General features: G+C 37.0%; 1 protein-coding gene across 1 annotated transcript; it reads right to left on the bottom strand.

The window, feature by feature from the left end:
- Nucleotides 1-8,909: 8,909 nt before the first annotated feature.
- LOC129254388 (very long chain fatty acid elongase 6-like) lies at nt 8,910-21,597 on the bottom strand. Its single transcript, XM_064115476.1, has one exon. The coding sequence runs from the start codon at nt 21,160-21,162 to the stop codon at nt 20,251-20,253; it is 912 nt and encodes a 303-aa protein (XP_063971546.1). The 5' UTR covers nt 21,163-21,597; the 3' UTR covers nt 8,910-20,250.
- Between the last annotated feature and the right edge of the window lie 1,877 nt (nt 21,598-23,474).

Raw genomic sequence — 23,474 nt, 5'->3', positions numbered from 1 at the left:
TGTGTTTTCCTGGACAAAGGACTAGGGTATATGCATATATAATTAGTGAGCTGCAAAAAGTATGTTTGACCAGTTTCTGCCCTTAACCATGAAGTGTTTTTGGCCGTGTATAGTAAAAGTGAATGGTCTCAATTTGTTTTCACCAGTTGTGACACGCTGATATTTAAAGTAAGGGACAAATGGGGGGGGGGGGGGTCCATATATATATTATATATATGTCAAAATGTACAAAACAAACTGTAATTGTTGAAAATGGAAATAAACGAAATGAAATGAAATATATGATTGCAACTTGTTTTTCCTATAATCTATGCGAGTGCGCTTCGTCACGAAAGAAAGAAAAGCAAGAAAAAATGTTCAAAGTTGAATTTGATAACTTGCTTAACATATTGATTAAGATGTTTATGACAATATTTTGGACCACTTGCATGACTTTATTTTTTTATCAAACATTTGTTCAGTCTTCAAAAAGTTTGGCGGGGGGGGTCCTGTTTTCCTTTTGGTTTTATCTTTATCACAAGCAGAATTAAGGATTATGCCCTATTTAAGTTTATATACTGAAATATGAAATTATCAACAACAAAAAAACACTCTGGCTTTGAGCACTTTCCAACAGCAGATATTGCATACTTGTTATAGCCCGGACTTGTAGCACTACAGTCTAAATCATGAATTAAGATCCTGCCTATATAAGAAGTGTCAAATACATTCCATTTTTCTTCTCAAAACCCATTTTGAAGATAAAACATTCCAAAGTCATAGTTTTGGTTTCAAGGACAGTTCTTATAATTTGTTCGTTTTCCTTATTAATCAGTAGTTACATGTACCTGTATTTTTTTTGTAATATCTGTATGAGCTCTGAATCTTGATTTCATGATCTAGTGAATCATACCCCCCTCCCCCCCATTCCCGTCTTTCTCGCCACTTTCCCCCGACTCATTCCTTCCTCATGTTCCTTCCCTCTTCATCTCCCCCTTATCTCCTTCTTTCCCTCCATTCGTCCTTCTCTCCATCCCTCCGGCCCTGTCTGGATTCGAGTTCAGTGTTGACCTTTTGGTGTTGGTGTTAGGTCAATTTTTACACGATTATTACACCAAACATAAAAATGAAGATGGTCCCGAAAAGTCACTCACTATATAGTTGTTGAGATGTCAATAATGTGATCTGGATCAGTTTTGCAAACTCTGAATAAGGTTTGGAGCTAGGGGAAGCAATCCAAATTTCAACACCAACAACAAGGCCAACACCGGACTTGAAGTCACCCATTGTCCCTAATGTGATCTGGATCAGTTTTGCAAACTCTGAATAAGTTTTGGAGCTAGGGGAAGCAATCCATATTTCAACACCAAGGCCAACACCGGACTTGAAATCACTGTCAGTGTCCCTACAATAAATCAAATCAAATCAAATCAAATCACCCTCCACCCCGCCCTTTCCTTCATACTCCCGACTCTTTTCTTTTATTCGATGTTGGCTATCCTCTTTACTCAGTAATCAGTATTTTATCGAATGACTATCATGAATATTGAATGGAACCAAACCGAACAAAACACACCACGAATGGTTTCTACAATTGAATGTATAAATTGATTAAATTCAGAACAGGAATATCCAAAGATGAAAGGACTATCGACTTGATCATGCTTCCAAAACACATAATAATACAATTTATATCAGTTCAAAAATACACACCTTACTAATTGACGACTGGGCGGTTACAATGCCCTCCTAATGTATTTACTGTTTACCGTCAGCCGCATTACTGCGTTGCCCTGTGTACCATAAATTGAAAAATTAGGCAAAATATTTTGTTTGAAGAGTGATTTGTGTGTGATAATGTGGGATGATGTCAAGTGCATGGGCGTTTCAAGCAATAATATTAGCACTCGCTCTACACCCACTTTGTCTATACAGGTCTTTCCTTTTCGTCTTTTTCGTCCACCGGCTAACCATTTTGATCTAATTGCCATTTAGCCTATTTGCCATTTAGCATATTCGCAATTCCCCCCTATTTGGGCCCCACAGACCCATACAAACATGCCTATCTTATTCTTATAAAATGTGGAAGGGAAACTACATGATCCAGGGGCCGCGGAAGCGGGGGGGGGGGGGGGCTGGGGGGCTTCAGCCCCAACTTTTTTTTCCAAATCCATATACAAAACGTAAAAAATGACCAAACGATTGTGATTTTTTTGCATGGTCAGCCCCCCCCCCCCCACCTTCGGCTCAGCCCCCCCCCCCACACTTTGAAAACCGTTCCGCGGCTCCTGACATCCATGCACTCGTCTCTCCTCGCGCGTTAAATTCCACGCGATCTCGAACAAAGGTCTTTATTAATACGCATACTTGTACTTTTTCAGGACCATATCATTACAAAGCGCTTAGGTATTATGGTACAGGAAATCCATATTCATCAGGATCAGGGAACAAAACGACTGGAACCACCTCTGAGCAAAAGAAATAAAGGAAATGCAAATATTTGCGGAAGGATTCTCGACTCTAGCCCATGTATGCTTCTCATCCCAGAGGGGTTTTTTTTCATAAAAGAAGACCACTGCCAAAATAATGATAATTGTATTTTCTCTCTGTATGGTAGTGAGTATGTTATCGACATTATTAATTAATCATCTCTCCTTCTGTAACAATTTTTCTACTTTGCTAAAGCGGGTTCTTTTTTTCGAAATCAAATCGAGGGCGGCACGGTCTACCCTTTATTCGCGACACCATGGTTAAAGGACAAGTCCACCCGAACAAAAACTTGATTTGAATAAAAAGAGAAAAATCCAACAAGCATAACGCTGAAAATTTCATCAAAATCGGATTTCAAATAAGAAAGTTATGACATTTTAAAGTTTCACTTTATTTCACAAAACAGTTATATGCACATCTCAGTTGGTATGCAAATGAGGGAACTGATGACATCACTCACTATTTCTTTTGTATTTTATTATATGAAATATTCAAATTTTCTCCCCATTGTCCTGTGAAACAAAGTTTTATTTCTCCCTGAACATGTGGAATTACCATTGTTTAACATTTTATGGTTTAGTCAAGTTTGTCCTTATTGTCAAATCTGTAAAAATTGAAATAATGTATAATGCAAACAATAAAAAACAAAAGAAATAGTGAGTGAGCGACATCATCGACTCTCTCATTTGCATGTAACTGACTCGTTCATATAACTCTTTTGTGAAAAATAAGCGAAATTTTAACATGTCATAACTTTCTTATTTCACATCCGATTTTGATGAAATTTTCAGCATTATGCTTGTCTGATTTTTCTCTATTGATTCAAATCGACATTTTTCTGAGGTGGACTTGACTTTTAACATACCTGTTCTTGGAGGTGTATACCGTAATCAAATACTGACCGCTCAATCGACCGGTGTGCGGTCACGTGCACCTGCAGTGACGAGGAATGCTGATATTGGAGCGGTGTGAACACTTCCCTGTTTGTACCTTGCTCGTACATTTCCCGTGATCATTGTGATGTTGCCATCAGCAACCAATGTATAACAACTCACGAGATAATAAGCCTTTTATTGATCATGTTTTTTTTACGATGCATTCATATAGGCCTAGGCTTATTTTGTAGTTCTGAATACCCTTCCCCGCCGAAAACATATCGAATGCAAATTGCATGTATATGTCGCACCACATTCCTCGTTATCATAATCATAATCATCATCATCATCATCATTATCATCATCATTGCCTTTTCCATATAAACATCTTCCTCATCAGTGGCGTACCGTGGGTCACGGCATTGGGGGGGCACCAGCAAAAATTATGAGTCACTTATAGAGCGCGCGAAGCGCGCTCAGTTGCTAGGTATACTGACATAATAGGGACATTTAAAGGACAGTGTCATTAAACGGATATGTATCTCACTGATCACATAATGCGAGCGCGAAGCGCGAGCTGAAATTTTTGTATATATTGACCCCAAACGGACATTTTAAGGACTATATTTTAGGAATGCATTAAGAGTATACATATCTCACCATAGTCATCTAATGCGAGTACAAAGCGCTTGCTGATATTATTAGAATAATATACATCTAAACACATGAAGCACTTGTAGTCATTGTAATCATGATTAACATACGCATCTCACTAATCAAATATTGCGAGCGCGAAGCGCGAGCTGAAAATTTAGGAAAGTCAGACCTGAAGAGGGATATTTCAAGGCTTGTTTGTAGGAATTCACGTAGATCATACGTAGTTCACTAACCAGATGATGCGAGCGCGAAGCGCGAGCTGAAATTTTTGTATATATTGACCCAAAAGAGGGATAAGGACTATTTATTTTTTTAAAGGATTCCATTAAGAGTACAGATATCTCACCATAGTCATCTAATGCGAGTGCCAAGCGAATGCTGATTTTGTTAGAATTACATCTAAACACATGAATCACTTTTTGTAGTCATTGTTATCATGATTATCATACGCATCTCAGAAATCAAATATTGCGAGCGCGAAGCGCGAGCTGAAAATTTTGGAAATTCAGACCTGAAGAGGGATATTTCAAGGCTTGTTTGTAGGAATTCACGTAGATCATACGTAGTTCACTAACCAAATTATGCGAGCGCGAAGCGCGAGCTGAAATTTGTGTATATATTGACCCAAAAGAGGGATAAGGACTATTTATTTTTTTAAAGGGTTCCATTAAGAGTACAGATATCTCACCATAGTCATCTAATGCGAGTGCCAAGCGAATGCTGATTTTGTTAGAATTACATCTAAACACATGAATCACTTTTTGTAGTCATTGTTATCATGATTATCATACGCATCTCAGAAATCAAATATTGCGAGCGCGAAGCGCGAGCTGAAAATTTAGGAAATTCAGACCTGAAGAGGGGCATTCTAAGGCCTGCTTTTAGGAACTCACGAAGACCATGCGTATTTCACTAACCAAATGATGCGAGCGCGAAGCGCAAGCTGAAATTTTTTACATTCAGATCAGAAAAAGGGACATTTTAAGGACTGATTTTAGAAAATTCATGAAGAACAGACATATCTCACTAATCCACGAATGCGAACGTAAGTACGGACAGGAAATGGTTTATATTAAGACCTTAAAATCGGGCAATCACTTTAAGTAGTCATGAAAAAAAAAGTATATATCACTACATAAAACAATAATAATTCGAAGTCTAAGAAAATATATTTGCTGTATATTGACTTGAAAACGGGAGGTTTTAGTACAAGAAGATTATATATATTGTTAAACAGACAATGCGAGCACCAGGAACAATGAAGACTATAGGCCCTGTGCAAATTATTTTTCATAAAGTTATAATTTATTTATGTAATATAACATAAGATAATCATAATATAATATAACATTATAATTAACAAAAATTTCTTCTTTCCCACTACGTTTCTTTCCCTTTCTCCCTCTTTTTCTCCTTTTCCCCGTTTTTTTTTTTTTTTTTTTGGCCAGCCGATTGGGGGGGCACGTGCCCCCCCATGCCCCCCCGTAGTTACGCCACTGTTCCTCATTGTCAGATCATTATTATCATCACCATCATCATTATTATCATAATTAAAATTAATTTCATCGTTAATGCCACTGCCAACAACAACCAACATAATTATGGACATCACCATCAACGTCGCCATCATAACGTGATCGAAGTAATCATATTCTCGTTCTCATCATCGTGGCATTCAATTATTGATCGAACGTTGTACCAAGGATAGTACTCGTTCTTCAAAAGCCCGGGTCAAAAGTGACCACTATCGTCAGCTATCAAATATTAACGATATTGGTCGACTTGAAAAAAAAAAATATTATGCATTTGAAATTAAAATGGTCCACCTATATTTTGTGTGGGTGTGTGTGTGTGTCTGTATTTGACTCTCGTGGTTTCATGTTTTTACACAACACTTTTGATGATATTTATGAAGATACATTGTGCCTCCCCACATTATACATATATTTGATTTTTCTTTACCTCCTCTCTCCCCGGTCCACACTTTCATAAAAGTCTACACACGCACACACACTCCCCTCCCCCGGGCCCCTCCCCCACTCATACACCCTCTCTATCACTGCACCTCCTCCTCTCATCTCCCCCTCTTAAAGGGATGCTCCGGGATGAGAACAATATGATTTAAACAGATAAAGAAAAATCACACAAACAAAACACTGAAAATTTGATCAAAATCGGACTAGGAATAACAAAGTTATGGCGTTTTAACGATTAGCATAATGGCCGGTGAACAGTTCTAGGCATATCTTCATGAATATTCAATGAGCGAATTGATGATATCATATCTCCACTTGATCTTTTGTATTTCATTATATGAAATTAGGTTTATTCAAATTTGTTCTACCAAGAACTAAAAAAATTGATTGACAACTGATTTAGTGCATAAGATATTCATTGCTGCAACTATTTCCTTATAAAGGAGGCACATTCACACATGTATGCAAAAATGAAACGATTATGATTTCATGTAATAATATAAGAAAAAAAAGTGGGTATGTGACATCATCCCCCATAATGAATATTCATGATGACGTGCATATAACTATTTTCACAAAATATGGCTAAACTTTAAAATTCAATAACTTCATTATTTGTAATCCGATTTTGATGAAATTTTCAGCATTTTGCTTTGTGGATTTTACTCTATTTATTTAGATACAAATATTTTAAGCCCGGAGTACCCCTTTAAAGCATGAATCACATGAAAAAAAATAAACACATCATCCACAAGCATTGCACGGAATGAATTGTATTGAAAGTTTGTTGACCCGATCTCTTGTATATTTGAGCAATGAAACCATAAAAATAGTCATGATGTTGACTTAATTAAAGCTCCGACTCCCCACATGAGCCTACCTCACACTAACCCTATATCAATATCAGTGCATAACATTCATGAGTGGTTTGGGGGCAAAAACCCCGGGCAAAAACTCGTCAGTTATAGGCCTATAGGTTTATATAGGCCCTAAAAAATTAACATTATGTTGGCGGAATAGTCAATGATGAAAGAATTATATATTTAACAAGATGGCTGGAACGTATAATCGCGGTTCATTCATTTTCAAAATTAAGTCATAGGCCTACTCTTCTGATCAAAATACGCCTACAGCAGTGACTTCTTATAAATATCAGTTATCAACATGAAGTTCAGGTTTACAAACAGATACAATTAAGTATCTTCAGCATCACCATCAGCCAAGTGCTATATAATTACCCTGGCCATAAAACTTCGCCAAGCGGCCCCGCCCTTTCGTGACTCAGAACTTTTCCTTTCCCTTTGATATCCCTTAGTGATTTCCTTTCCACCCAACCCCTCTTTTTCTCATTATGTTCACTACTTGAAATACCATCGGGAGGGGACGCCGACTGCCCCTTGTATTGCCACCCAGGCGTGCCCCTGCGTCTACAGCCATTCGATAAAATAACTAGTCCAATTCAAAGAAATTTCGACCATGACGGTCATTGGCAAGTACACAGTAGACCAAAGCCCCGGGGGGGGGGGCACTCGACCAAAAAAGTGGTAGGGGTGTGCCGCGGGCGAGGCAAAAAACGGGGGCCTTGGAGCGGGCTTATTGTAAAAAGGAGGGTCCTCGGAACGGGCTTCGGAACTACAAATGTTTGTGAAAACGGGGGTCCTCGGAACGGATCTCCGTATCTCTGTGAGTGCGTATGCATCCCTATGGAACGGGCAATCGTGCATGACGCAGCTAGCGCGGCCTCCCGCCGGGGCGTTCGGGCTTAGGCGATGATCGAAAAGCGCTCTACGGCCGCTTTTCACCAAAATTGCAGCTCCTTGTAGCAGATCAATGCGACCGGAACGGCGTAACGAAAAATATGCGAAGCTTTGGAACGGATTTCTTTCTTCTTTTTTCTCGATAAGAAGGAAATGCTATGCCTTGAAGCGGCTTTCTTTGTTCTTTTTCTCAAAAAGACAAAAATGCTATGCCTTGGAACGGAAATTTGAGTGTAAAAATGGGGGTCCCCTCCGCGGCACATACCCACTACGCATTATATACTGAGTGCCCCCCCCGGGACCAAAGCCAACATTCGGAGGCGAACAGTCCCCTCACTGCAAAAAGGACGGTGAGGAATCATGCAACGGAGTGCCGGATGGCGTTAGTTCCCTTTTTGCAGTAATACAACAGCCATATAGTTGTGAAGGGCACAGAAATAATCAAGTGTTCGTCAGGGCTGGAATGTCCTCGTCCAAACATCACCACCAGTCATTCCACTACCACCATAAGTTATCAACATCAGAGATCATCATTCATCGAAGGAACAGCGTTCATCACTAATGAGTAACGAGCACCCAGTTGTTTATAACGCCCTCCCCCCTCCCCATCAAGGGTTGGTAATATACGTTGTACCATGCAAATGGAACACCAACACCAGAGGAGCGGATCTTGATTAAATGAGCTACGTTTGATTGAAACTCCCTCAACAAAGGGACCCTGGGCCTTAGAAACTGTTTCATTAACTTTTTTTTAAGGTGCAAACGCCCACATGATCATCATGATATAGAGTACATAAAAATAACAGAACCTTCTTGCTGGGTGCAAAGTAGCTACAGACTTCTGGAAGCTCCTAGGTCCGACTCCCAACTCCCTGCTCCGACCATGAATAGTGAGTTACTCCATGATCTGACCATGGAGCTATAAAACACAGATCTGACAAGGCCTGGCTGGGAATGCAAGTCACAATTGGGGAATCGAAACAGAATCGGGGAAAAAGGGAAGTAATCGGATAAGGTATATACCACCAACATCATCATCCTAATCACATTCACCACCATCATCAATACTACCACCATCATCATCATGGTCACCATCTTCATTGAATTCAGCAACATAATTCCCTCTCCGTTATGCAAACTATACAGATACAGAACAAGTACAACAGCAGAGACACTTTTTCCCCTTAACCATCTGTTTTTTATTGAGCATTTGATGAAAAACAAAAGGATGGTCGAGCCCTTTCTCCTGTAGAAAAAGCCCCAAATACAGTTTCATCAAGCTGCTTGACATATATTTTATATATCATAGAAAACGTCTTTACCATGAATTCATTGTGTTCCATGCCAAGTTCTGGATAACATTATCACACTCATTTTTTTGGTAATTGCATGTACATTGTAAGTCATCTATAATTGTAAAATAAGATCATACATGTATATATCCCACCTTACATGTAAGTAAAGATCTATACATTCTTATCACAATCTTGATAAAATAATATATTTGAAATGGTACATCAATACAATTATAGGACACTGGAAATGATATAAAAAACATTGCATATTTTCCAATGTCACACCAAAGCAGAGAGGAGTGATTTCAAACATTTAACATCTTAAAAAAAAACTTCACAAGGCATTGTATGTTACATGTACTTGGTTTATGTTAAACATGAGAATCGAATTTCATGTACTTCCTTAAAAAATAGTCTTCAAATTCCATAATCCATATTGCTTCTAACTAGTTATAGATGTCAATCTACATGTACATCAATAGTAAATTCATCAACAGTGTATCAATAATCCTGAGCTGAATCTTAGCATGATCTCCCAATCTTTATCATTGATATTTACACACAGTTCTGTAAACAAAAATCAAACTAAAAAATATACCGGGATACATTATCATAAATCTAAAATCACAGAAATTATTTCCATAAATATTAAAGAAAATGTAAAGAAAAGGGAAAAAAAAGAAGACTAGTAAATAACTTAATGCATTTACATGCCAGGTAAAGTAGAAATAACCATTGTTGAAAAGGTGCATGGTGGGAAATGTTTCGGAAAGCCGCTTTAAAATTTAAGCACAAGCTTACTAACTGGAATAAGCTATACATGTAAGCATAACTGTATTCATCAACATTAATACCATTATAGTTTTTATAGCCGAATCTTAATTTTGACAATTTAAATGAGATCATTAGGAATAGTCATAACTCAGGTTTCATCATTAAACTTATTTCACTATTTTCTTATGATTGATTGCACCGACCAAGATGTACAACCAATGGTTGCTTGCAAAATATTATCTGTATGATCATCAGTCATCACCAAAGCTTTTGTATCACAGGACCTAGGGAATACATGTGGGCTCACAAGTTAGCATTTTATTAAAGGGATGCTCCAGGCTGAAAATATTTATATATAAATAAATAAAGTAAAATTCACAGATCAATCTGCTGAAAATGTCATCAAAATCTGATAACAAAATAACGAAGTTATTAAGTCTAGCAATATATTGTGAAAACAGTTCTATGCACGTCTTCATGAATATTCATTACATGGGCTGATGTCACATCCCCACTTTTTTCTTATGCTATTACATGAAATCATAATTGTTTTGTTTTATTATACATGTGTGAATTATGTGTCCCCCTTATGAAATAAGTTTATCAATGAATATCTATTGCACTTAATCAGTTGTTTTATAATATTTTTGGTTCTTGAAGGAAAAAATTTAATAAACCTAATTTCATATAATAAAACACAAAAGAACAAGTGGGGTATGACATCATCAGTTTGCTTATTGAATATTCATGAAGACATGCCTAGAACTGTTTCACGGGAATAATGCAAGTCTTTAAAATGCTATAACTTTGTTATTCCTTGTCTGATTTCGATTACATTTTCATTGTTTTGTTTGTGTGGTTTTTCTTGATCTGTTCAAATAATATTATTGTCAGCCTGGAGTACCCAATGTATTAAATGACTTTTTTTAATGACAGACCATCATGTGTCCTGCATAACACAAATGTTCACAAGAAAATAGTTCTGAGGGTTTTGAAGCAAATGCACATGTGACAATGATCTTGATTAGCGTTTGATTGACTGGACAATGAATGACTTAAAAAGCTATTTGATCAACCATTCAGGTAAAAGTAACTATAAAAATCATTCACTGAAATTATACACTCGATCATCTTCATTCTTGGAATATCTTGCACTTTGCATTCAAGTCAGTGTGAAGTCAAGCAAAACATCGCGGAAAGCTTTCTGAAACATCCTTTGCCATTCCTTTATTGACTCGATTTTCAATGCCATATTCCAATTCAAACATACAAGTGTACATTTAAGTAATAAAACTAAGTGTAAAGATAATGAAACACGAATACAAATTGAATCTTGCTTTTGTCATAAATCTGCACCAGCTTTTGGAATGTATAATTCACAATCTCCTCATTATATTAAGCAGACTTCAAAGAGCAAGATGACATGCATTCAACAATACAAAGGAAACATAAATATGAGGAAAAAAAGATCTTAAAGAATAAAGTAAGGTATGAGGAATCACTGTGAACTACAGTGCATTGAAAATTTCTTGCATAATCAATTCAAATTTGCACATTTTGTCATTATTGATAAAAATATTTGCATGTACATAATAAATTCTGATTCATAATTTTTTCGGGGGAGAGAAAATACTGCCCCTGGCATCTTTTAGGACAAGGCCAATCAAACTGCAAGATCAAACATTTAGTATAAAAATCTTTTTAGAAAATCATTCAAAATAGCACATATTTTGTAATATATTTTACATACTGTACATACGAATCTAATTCTTGAATTTTTGTACTACATGAATGTTTCACACATAAATATAATATTTTATTTAATGAGGTTTAATACTAATACGAGGAAGAATGTGGTTTGACACTGAAAATAATGCATACCGTTCTTACATTGAAACACACTTTAAAAAGCAGTTATAGAGTTATCAGCTCTTTCTCTCATTAAGCACTTACATGTATAGAGAAACGGCTGATATCAAATATTTTGTACACTTCAATGCAGGCATTTCATTTGTTTATCCACCGACATGTATTGTTACTGGGTACAAACCGTGAACATCATTATTACCAGTATGTATTTCATGACTCAATGCATGTCACCTTGAATAACCATGATACATTCAGGTTAAATATGCTTTCATGCCCACAATACCTCTAAATCTTAATGTACATGTATTCAGGCCTCAAATACTTATTTTAATGTTCACAACGCCCACCTAAACCAGATATAGTTCAGGACTGTAGATATGAGCAAACAAGACTGTCATGCATTCCTAAGCAAATCATCATGCACATTCTTTTTGCTTCATGTCATAAGTTCTCAAAATCTGCCTTCACAATGCCTAGGGCTGCGACCCTATGTAGGCCCTATGTACATGTATGTATTAGCAGGAAACAGGAACGTTTATTAGGGGATTACAGTAATTCTCTTTCACATTGATTTATTAGTTTTACGATCTGGGCACAATTACCAATAAAACTACCAGGTAGCATTTGTGAACAAGAGGTTATGAAATTGTAACAGTGGTGGGGGGGGGGGGGACCTTGGTGATTGGTTGGCCAGATTTGACTCTTTATTCCACTAAATCATGGATCCTACAAAATAACAATCATTATCATACCACTACAAATGTCATAATAACATCTACTACACTTATTTTTTGCAAGTCATGGTGATTACAGGTTCATGAGGGAAATTGGCATATGCTTGCCAGTGATATCTTGGAGGTTATATGTTGATAATCAAGTCAAGGAAATGTTGACAAAACAGGCCAAGTGATTTATGACCCAAATCCTTGAGAAATGTGTAGCTTACATTGCCTGGACTCAGAGACACTGATAGAAATATCATTTTGTTGGAATATTCTAGCAAGCCGCCCCTCAATGTTCATACCTCCTTTTTATTGAAAATTGTAACAAAATATTCGATGAAACCCTTCACTTAGAACCTTTAATTTGACAATGTACCCATTTAAAAAAAAATTCCACATGCATTATTGTGTTATAAGTAGTACAACTCATTACATAGTGAGCATGATCAACCATACTGTCAAAAGGATCTGATTTTAAGCAAAAACAAACAAATATTACCCTCAGATATTAAAAAAACAAACAAAAAAACATTGCTGATCTGAAGCATACAGACTCCACCACTGTACATCACAAGTGCATGTCGCAACAACGTGTGTGAACTTTTGGTGATTTTACAATAAAACAGTAGGCCCACTTGCAATATCATTAATTAATAATACATGTATGTATTATGTGCAGGCCTACTTGTACATGTATCTATAATAGACAAACCCAGTATCATTATCTATGAATTATTGATAATCAATGGCACTTGTGGCGTGATCTTCCACGAAGAGTTTATTTGCCAATCATATGAAGCCCTTGGACTTGGTGGTATATTAACAATGATGAGGTGATGTAGGATGAGTCTCGTAGTATTCAATTATTAATTTCTCTGCCGTGGATATATATATATGCCCTTCATCTATCAACTCCTGCACAGCTTAACACCCCGTCAGGTTACTTTTATGTACAATATCAACTCGGTCTATAACTTTGTCCTTTTTTTATTCTAATACCGATAAATGCACTGACAGGGCACTGGGGTTTGTGCAAATTACCCCAAATATACTGTATGTTCCAAAATTCATATCCCTCATAAGTTTCAAAGGCCCAATACATGGTGTCATTTGGTATATAAGGAGCAGTGGGAAATTTAACCCCTTTTCTGCACTGCAAGTACAGTGTCGAATATATTTAACACATAAGGTGTTGAATTTAACACTACCCAACATCATATAACTGGGCCCCGTCTTACAAAGAGTTACGATTGATCAAATCAATCGTTGGATCAATCGTAACTCTATGGAAATCCATCAGTGTCATAATTTTTTCTACAGGAAATTTGCAAAATGTCCTTTGTAAACAACGGAGAACACACCAAATTGTCATACATTCATATCTAGAAAATGTTTTAAGCAAACATGCATTTTATATGTTGACTTTGCTGGCTTTCCGTAGCTGCGATTGATCGGATCAATCGCAACTCTTTGTAAGACGGGCACCATGGGTTACTTTATAGTTTCAATGGTTTGACACTGGCCTAGTACCTAGGTATAAATGTGGTCACACTATTTCCATCATCGAGTCTTATAAATAATTGAAATCAACAACAGTGATCCATAGCTCACAATATAACAGACTTGCACACCACTGAAGCATAGAAAAAAATCACTGCCTTGACATGTAGATGGAACAACTATAGATATGTGTGTGAAAACCTTTTAAAAATCAATGGTTCTGTGACTTTGGAAGAAAAAAAATCTACAGGCCTAGAGTGTATGCACATTTATGCTGACTGGTGTGGCTATTGTGATCAAACTCAATTTGTCCTGCTTCAAAACGAGTACATCCTGGAATATGAAAATTATCTTTTCCTTTCAACCGGAATCTACCCCACATGCCATTATGACATATAAAGTGAAACTTTCAGAACTCAAATGGACCGTGAAAGGCATGCAAATACTCAATTTCATGGAATTACAACACTTCTCTTCCTGTACATGGACATGTATTTGCCCCAAAGATATTCTTTTAGATATAAAACCGGAAGCTCACAGATATTTGTGGAATATGAGCTGCGCTTTGAAATGTTTGTATAAGATAAAGATATCCTATATCATATCGATCCCGTGTGCATTTGAGACACATAGGCCTTCACACATAGCGAAAAAACAAAATGAAATGCATGCACAAAACAATAACATTGGGGGGGGGGGGGACTAGGAGAAAGTATTGGTTCCAAAGAATTATAAATTGAACAAGACATATACATGTAGGCCTACATGTACCACTAAAAAAAAATACCACTTGGCCAAGAAGGTTACAACTAGGCCTACATCATACATATAGCACTCAATGTATGAGTTAGTAGACAGATGGTTTGATAGTGTTTCAAAATTTTCGGTTTAATCACTGACAGAATATAACTTGAACATGGCCATGATTTATCAAAGGTAAAGTCTTTGATAGGAAATTTCAACTTCTCGTACGGTCAGTGATTTGTTTGTCCGATTTCGTTCTACTGTGAACAAATCACAGCCAGTTTTGGAATCATCATCCAAATCATGATCGCTACTGTGCATTCAAAATGCCTAAATGTAGGCCCTACATAAATTGACCATCAACAAAAGCCAATGTAATCATGCATATCGTATCTATCAAGCATGGATTCCGATCTATATCCGTGATGCAAAATACTCCCACAGAAACCATAAGTGATTTTCCAGGATTGGGGAATCTCCCTAAGTCCCAATACAGTCCGGTATGGATACAGGCCTTCATGTGGGCCTACCATACAGAAGGGTCTATAGATCTATCAAGGATACACACAACATGAAGAATATCCCAAATGTAACTTGCACTAGACATGGACATTAAAACACCATACATGTAGACAAGACTATCACTACAAATCAACAGGTCACTCAATGGGAAATTAACTGCATTTGCTACTCAGTACTCACATACTTAAAAGTTTTGGTATCTAAATATTGTCATGAGTAATGTAAAATCATGATACATGCACATAAAGTGGTTGTGCAGAATCACCTTTCGAAGCGCATCTTTTCTGCCTTTTCAAGTTGGGTTTGAATTCAAGGAAGTTTATACCTCCTTAATCTGATTGAACGCAACCAGGGTTTATAATGGTAAACAACGTACATGTATGTAGAACCAAGGAGTTACATGTACCAGCACTTGGTATCTAGAACATATTTCTAGCTATTTTACTGCACTGACTTCTGCTATTCATACATAGATTTGGTAATTCTACCTAAACTTTTGTCAATAGTGTACACGTAGGTAAACATACCGGATTTACACAGTGAAATCAGTGAAGCGGTCAAGAGTTCCCTTTGACGGTGAATTAATAATTGCGGAGCAGATTGCTTTATCCAGCCAATCATAACTGTGTGCAGGAATGGAATTCAGATCACTCAATATTCAAAGGAAAATAAACTGAATGGATTTTTATGCCCCATCACTTCTTTACGTGTACGCCTAGTCTACAAGCACTGACCAGACCTGCCAACCTCTGGGAATGAAAAATTATATTCTGTGATAAAAAAAAACTGAATTTTCCCCCAAAAAAGTGTATTTCATAATAAAATGCGTGGCGCACCCGCTCATCGCGGCGCCCAAGCTGCATGCAAGCTAAACTGCGCTCTGCTAATGCTATTGCAGATGAAAAAAAAACATTGAAACATGTGTATATCTCACCCTCGTTTTAACAAAATGATTGAAAAAAAAAAACAAGTTACCTGAAATTACATTGATCTAATAGCCATATTTGTGTAAGTTTTATGAAATAGAGACATATAAGATGATTTTCCTCAATAAATTAAGTTAAAATTTGTTTTTAAAAAAAGAAGAAGAAAAAAAATAAATATATATATATATATATATATATATTTTTTTTTACAAAACGTATTATTAAAAGAAAAAACGTACTGCCGTCTTTTGGTTGCAAAAACGTACTGGTTGGCAGGTCTGACTGACTCATGTTTGACACTTTAACCAATTATACCATGTCTAGAGTGAAGACTAGAGGCTAAACTTTCCTTGGGAGAGCCAGCCACAGTACATAGTGAAACTAGTCTCACTATTTCAGACTCTGCATTATTCACTACTGTACAGTATGTGAATTGTGAAAACCAAGGGTCTGTGCCTGCAGACTAGTACATGTACATAGGCCTTATGCGTGATGATACAAACTGTTTGTATCTCTATGGTACACATAGGGAGCAATCCCCTGGCCTATTTTGATAAGCTCAAAATTGTCCTAAAAAAGAAGGAAAAAAAAAACCTGCACACACTATTATGTACTGTAGTCTGTAGGTGGGTTGTAGGCTGATAATAATATGCTGCAGCCACTTTGAAGAGTACAGGTACCAGTTCAAGAGCCAAACTACACAAGTAGTTCCAGGATCTTAAACCCAGGTACATATACTCAGGATGCAACATCTTGGTCATTTTGGTCATCATTATACAAATACAAAGATACAATATTTGCCAAGAAATTAAATAATACCATCATTGGCAACGTTCCAAAGTACATGCAGTCCTGTTCTTCAGAACATTCTTTAAAAAAAATAATTTCACAATATATTTTGGATGGTTCAAGGTATGTATCGTAGAACATGTGGGGCCTCTGGCAGGATATTCACTGAGTTACATCCTTGTGGTTCAGTAACTTCAGTTACCCTTTGAAGTGGAATTTTAAATTGGCAATGAAAGATATTTCTTTAGAAATTTAATTTGCCCTCTTTTTACGGCACAGAACTCATTTAACTCTGCGCACACCACATGTCCGTATACATGTACTGTTAGTAGACTGTGCTATCCAGTCATCAAGATAAAATGTTAAGTGCTGTTTGGTTTTGTGCGAAGAATTACATGTACATGTACTCCTCACCTCCATACAGTTAACATACTACTTTACTTGCAGCATTATTCATATGGGTGCAGTTGACTCGTGCCATGTCAAATACTTGTGTAGATAAGCACAGAAGGCAACTTTGATAAGATAATGCTATCATAAACCCTACAATCGAGACTTGAGTAAGCAATGATTAATTTTGATAAGACAAGGATGTACAAGCCAGAGTATTGAAGCCTTTGTCTCCTTTCCAGTTCTTAATGCTGGCTGGTTTCAATACATGTATAGAATAATACGTAAGGTCACTGTGGGTGTATGTGAGGTTTTCTTGCAAATATTAGTTCAAGGTATTATTCTTTCACTTGCTCTTTTGAAATCTTGAGACAAGGATTTAAAATACATACATAGCCAGGCACAAGGTTGGGGAAAGGCTAATCTCTATAAATGTACCCCCCAAAATAAATAAAATCTTCATTCAGTAGAACTATGTGCAATTGTGCATGTACATGGAGAGACTCTGGATAACATGATTGTATAAAAATAACTTAGTATAACATTTTTCTTTAGACATAATTTGAATACTAAAATATTATATGCTTGATTGTACATGATTCAAGGTATGCCATTGCAGCATTGCTAGATTAAACTTCTTTTTCTCATAGTAAGCTCTTCTACAGTATGCTAACTTATGACTGAGCTGTGTTTGTTTGTTTGTTTGTTCTTTGCATTGAAAATATAGAACAATGACCAAACTATGCAAAGACTCAGTCTGCCTTTGTGAAAATGGTTTACAAGTTGTAAACAGATCACATCACGAATTACATGTACACTTTGCGTTGACGAATAAGACTTGAGATGTACCGTATGCAGCTGTTAGTTACAACACATAAATGATTCTTAAATATGGTTGGCCTTTAAAAGGCCTTATTTAAGTGGACCCCAACTTGCCTAGATGCCAACTAAAATGACGATGATGATGATAAAAATAATAACATTTACTGCATCTTATAGAGTAGCCACATGTTAACATGGCATACATACATGTACATCAAATTGTCGATCCCTCCAAAACATCTACATGGATCTCTGGAAGAGAATTTCTTTTTGTTAATACCCCGGTACTGGGTACTAAATATATATATAAAGGTATGCATTTAGATGGTTTTGTGTTTTGAGTGATATGGATATCTGCAGGCTCATATATTCAAACACAATGTACAGGTACAAAAACAGCAGATTTCATTAAAATGTATTTCAATTTACTGCCAGAGAAAAGAGAAGAGCCAAGAGAAGCCAGCCCCACACAACCCTCCCGCTCTCCATCATGTCTGAGACACTCATTTGTAAACTGAGCTGTGACCAATTCGATCTCATCCTACATGTATGAAAGTACAGGAACTCCGGAGCTGAAAGCATTTTGTCAGGAACATAATAAACACATGACCCTTGCATGTGATCACAATCATCACAAATCTTTGGTAAACATTCCCACTACCATAATTTCATTACTTAAAGGAGAATGAAACTCTTGGAGCAAGTTAGCTTTTGTGAAAGCAGAAAAATCAAAGAATAAGATCAACAAAACTTTGAGAAAAATAGGACTAGCAATAAAAGAGTTATGAGCATTTGAATGTCGAGATCACTAATGCTATGGAGATCCTCCCATTGGCAATGCGACCAAGATCTGTGATGTCACACACGTACAACTCTCCCATTTGGACACTGAAAATATACCCCAAAACATCTCTTTTTGCTCATTCTAATCATATGACAAACGATTCATCAATGATATAATGTTGTGAAACCTCTGTACTTGTCATCTCATAAAGAGAACACCTCACCTTGTGATAGACTCTATAAAAGTGAGAATATAAGTGAAATAAGTACTAAAGTAATGAGGGAGTTGTACGTGTGTGATATCACAGATCTTGGTCGCATTGCCGTTGGGAGGATCTACATGGCACTAGTGATCTCAATATTCGAATGCTCATAACTTTCTTATTATTCATTCAATCTTCCTCAAACTTTCAACAATATGTTTCTTTGATTTTTCTCTTTGATATGGATTCAGCTGGTTTCAAGGGTTTCATTCTCCTTTAATGGTCATATCAAGCTTTTCTAAAGAAAGGGGCTCATCCAAAATAAGCGTCCATAGAAAAGGACCATGGAGTGGCAACTTTGCAAGTAACAGGCGCCTTGAGTTTAAGTGGTCTGGCAATTTTTCTCAACTTAGCCCCTTTTGAGAGGGATTACTTTCCCTACTCAATTAACCTTCTTCGGTGTTGAGTTTATAGGGTGGGTGTGTGGTATGGGATCTTCTCAATCTGAGTCAGCAAATTGTACATTCTTCCATCTACAGAACAGATTACTCATGTACTCCGAGTCACATTTCATTGCTAAATAGTGCATTCTCGGAGCTTCATCAACCCCTATATTAATAGGTGGGATTTTCAAAGAGCTCAAAACTAGATGTTTTTCATAGCTCAAGAAAGGTCCTGTTTAGTACAAATACAGTATCCAACAGAACCCTTGCTTCTATGTGTACCTAGGGTGGGTCATTTGAGGCAATCATCACCATTCTAAAAATCTAAAGATTCAACCAACCTAAAGTACAAAATACCAGCTCCATTCTTTCAGATGGCTAAAATGTCAAAAATTTCAAGGCAAAGTGGAAACCTTTTTACCCCTCCCCTACATGTACATTCACTATAATGTACATTGGTAGTCAAATATTCAATAGTTGTAAACAGTTGTAAAAATTGTTTACATGCATACACTGTACACCTATATTCTCTACTGGTTTCTTTTCAAATTTGAGAACATTTCATTACCAGGCATCCTTAAAAAAGATTTTACATTAACAAGAAGCCACGTACTATGGTAATCAATAATCTCATAATATACTACATAGTCTACACCTGTATTATAGCACTATCATACATTTTGAAAGATCTCTGCAACAGTAAATAGGAAGTCAATCAAGGGGATGCATCTATTTTAATCCGTCTTGAGTGATGCTTTTCCATTGCTATAATGAGATTTGCCATTTTGATGTGCACCATTGATATGAACACCGTTTTGATGAACACCGTTCTGCACCTCCTTTTGCTTTCGGGGGGCCTTCTTCACAAAGTAGGTTTTATAGAAGTAATGAGCAAAGAGGATGAAATATGAAAAGTACATGAGTAACGACACCCTAATATTGTTGTCTGTCGTCGAACAAAACTCCCCTTGCGATCTAAACTTCCACGCCAGGGTGTTGATGACGCATCCGACGACCATCTGGGAGGTTTGGATTAAAGTAAGGCAGACATTGATTTGACGAGGTATACGAACAAGGCGAGATGCTTTGAGGGCATAGTAGGTATACATAAAGGCATGTACAAGGGCATTGAGATCGACGAAGTAGCGTCCGGGGGCCAACATGAGAGGATAGCTGTACCATGAATACACGAAAACGGTGATGTGGTGATACCAGTGGAGGAAAATGAGAGGTTGTTTGCGAAGAACGATGAAGAGCGTGTCACCAAGTTCCGGGAGCTTACTCCAAACGAATAACATAGACCAAAAGCCATTGACCCCATCCATTCCATATCGGTCATCACACATGGTTGCTTTCCATCCATAGTCCCGCGCATACATGACAAACTCCTGGGCGAGTCGGAAGGCACAGACGATGCTGAAGACGGAGAGGCTAGCGGACCATAGTATCAGGGGTCTGCGGAGATCGAAGGGAGGCCTGTCTCGCATGAGCCGCTGCAGCCCGAAGATGATCACCACATAGGCGATGCTGATGTATATTGACCAGTGCCAGTACTTTGCCATCCATGACGAGTACGGGCCGTGTTCAAAATCTTCTTCAAACCAGAAATAAGTCTGCTGGAACTTGGCTGGCAATCTGTCTAACATGATGGTATGTCGTTTGGAAGAAAAAAAAAAGGAGCCAGATATTCCACGAAGTACAAAAATCGTTTGCTAGTGGTACTGTAGTGGTAGGCCTAACTTACTCCCCTCGAAATCGACAATAGTCAATACGCCTCTGTCATGTGCTGTATAGAATATAGGTTGCTGTATGAACTTTGAAGAATGTCTTTGAAGAATGAAGACACAATTTAACTTCAAATTCTTCAAGGATTGGCAGATGTAAACGTTTATGTATCTTGATTGTAGTATCTTCTGCCGGGTTGAATTTAAAGCATTAGTTGCTACCGGATAAACACTAGTAAAAGTAATGTTCAACACGTTAGCCTACCACGTACCAATTAGGCCCCTATCTACATGCATATATATCCGCAAAATTAAAAATATCCGCATGCGATATCGATATGCAGTATATATACAGCGTTGAACGGATGCCCCACCCATTCGTGTAAAATGTGTAGTAGACCTGCCTGCCGTATATGGTATCAATGAGGTTCGTCCATTCTGTGATAGGTAAATTTTTAACATTCAGTGAAAAAATATAGAATATCAAGCAAATACTATCATAAGAAATTATTGTAAGAATTATTATAAATTTATGATGAATAAAAATACTTATCAAAGTTTTATCACACCTATCTTTTTTTATTTTTCAAAAGTACATAAAATCAAATTCCCCCTAAAATGTAAATGTAGGCGTCCGTTACTAATGGACCACAAAACTCAAAACGGTTAGAAGTGAGTCGAGTTAGGAGAATATCCGCACGAAAAGGTTTACTCCCGGGTTTACTGATGTATGAGTTAGGAAAAAACTAAAAGCAACAACATTAATTATCTATTTTATTATAAATGATATGGTAATCAAGCTACATACCATTGTGAAACTCTTTATGGCGGAATAGTTGCGTAAACATACACATATATCTTTATTAGCTGAAAATATTAATATACTGACATGTAAAAAGTACCCATTTGCAGTGACTCTTGAATAGAATAAGTATATTTCTCGCCAATACAAATACCGTGGGCGTGAAGCGCGAGCTGAAAATATGCAATTTCACGACCTGAATCTGGATATTCTGAGCACATTTTGTAACCATGAATAGGATGGATTTAATGGGCCCAACTTGTTGATGCAAAGCGTAAGCTGAAATTTTGATTTTTCGACCTGAAACCTGGACATTCGATCTGCACATCATGAACAATATGCGCATCTCAATAAAAATCATGCGAGCCTTCTGAGGAAGGAATTTTGTTAGTCTCTAATAATAGGTAAATCACCTGATTTTTATCCCTCTGTTATTTACATTCTTGCCTTTACTATACGATAGGGGATGAGGAATACTTAGAAGAGACAAAGTGACTGCTTTTACTTCATGTTTATCACTTATTATATGTTGCTAAGCTGTACTTTTTCTAATGTAAACTAATAATGTGTATGCTGCTTTTTTTTAATTTTTAATTTTTATTTTCAAATTACTTGTATTGTTTATATGTGATTTGTTACACAAAATCATGAAAACCCAATGAAAACTTTTTTTTTCAAGAAGAAAAGAAAGAGAAAAATCATGCGAGCGCAAAGGTGAGCTGAAAGACCTGAAAAGAGTTCTATTTATGACTATTTGCAGTGACTCACGAGCAGAGTAGGCCTATATACCTCACTAATCAAATTAATGCGAGCGCGAGCTGAAAATTATCGAAATTATATCAGTAGCGTACGAAGGATATTTGAAGGTGGGGGAGGGGGGGGGGGGCGTGCTGAATGAAAAGTTGACAAACAGAAAAAGAGTAAATAAACAAAAACGTCTTCACCGAAAAGTTGATGTCGTTTCATACCCAATGAATGTGACAAGCCACCCCCCCAAAAAAAAAAATGGTCTCCACCAAAAAATTTTGAGATCGTTTCGTACAAAAAAAAGGGTCTTTACCCAAAAGTGTAGGTCATTTCATCCCCCCAAAAAATTGACAAGCAAAAATATAATAATAGAAAAATAAAAGGGTTTTGAAAAAATGGGGGGGGGGGGGGTTGTTGAACCTCTGTGACCCCCCCCCCCCCCGCGTAACCACTTTTTACAATCATAATTAGGATGGGTATGTAATCAAACAATGTGAGCTCGAAACGCGAGCTGATTTTTTTTTACTTTAATTGGTATATTGCTAAAACACTCGGACATTCAAAGCAATGTAACCATGAACAAGATGGGCATGTATCTATAAATAGGCCGAGCGCGAAGAGCTAGCTGAAAATTTTTCATTTTCAGACATGAAATCTGGACATTCTAAGCATGTTTTGCAATCAT

This window comes from Lytechinus pictus, chromosome 2 (genome assembly GCF_037042905.1).
Source record: "Lytechinus pictus isolate F3 Inbred chromosome 2, Lp3.0, whole genome shotgun sequence".
Taxonomy (NCBI): domain Eukaryota; kingdom Metazoa; phylum Echinodermata; class Echinoidea; order Temnopleuroida; family Toxopneustidae; genus Lytechinus; species Lytechinus pictus.
The sequence above is the reverse complement of the archived record's forward strand: the minus strand, read 5'-3'. Positions and strand labels throughout refer to the sequence as shown.

Coding starts and splice junctions, on each gene's coding strand:
- LOC129254388 (XM_064115476.1), bottom strand. CDS start 21,162: ATGTTAGACAGATTGCCAGCCAAGTTCCAGCAGACTTATTTCTGGTTT.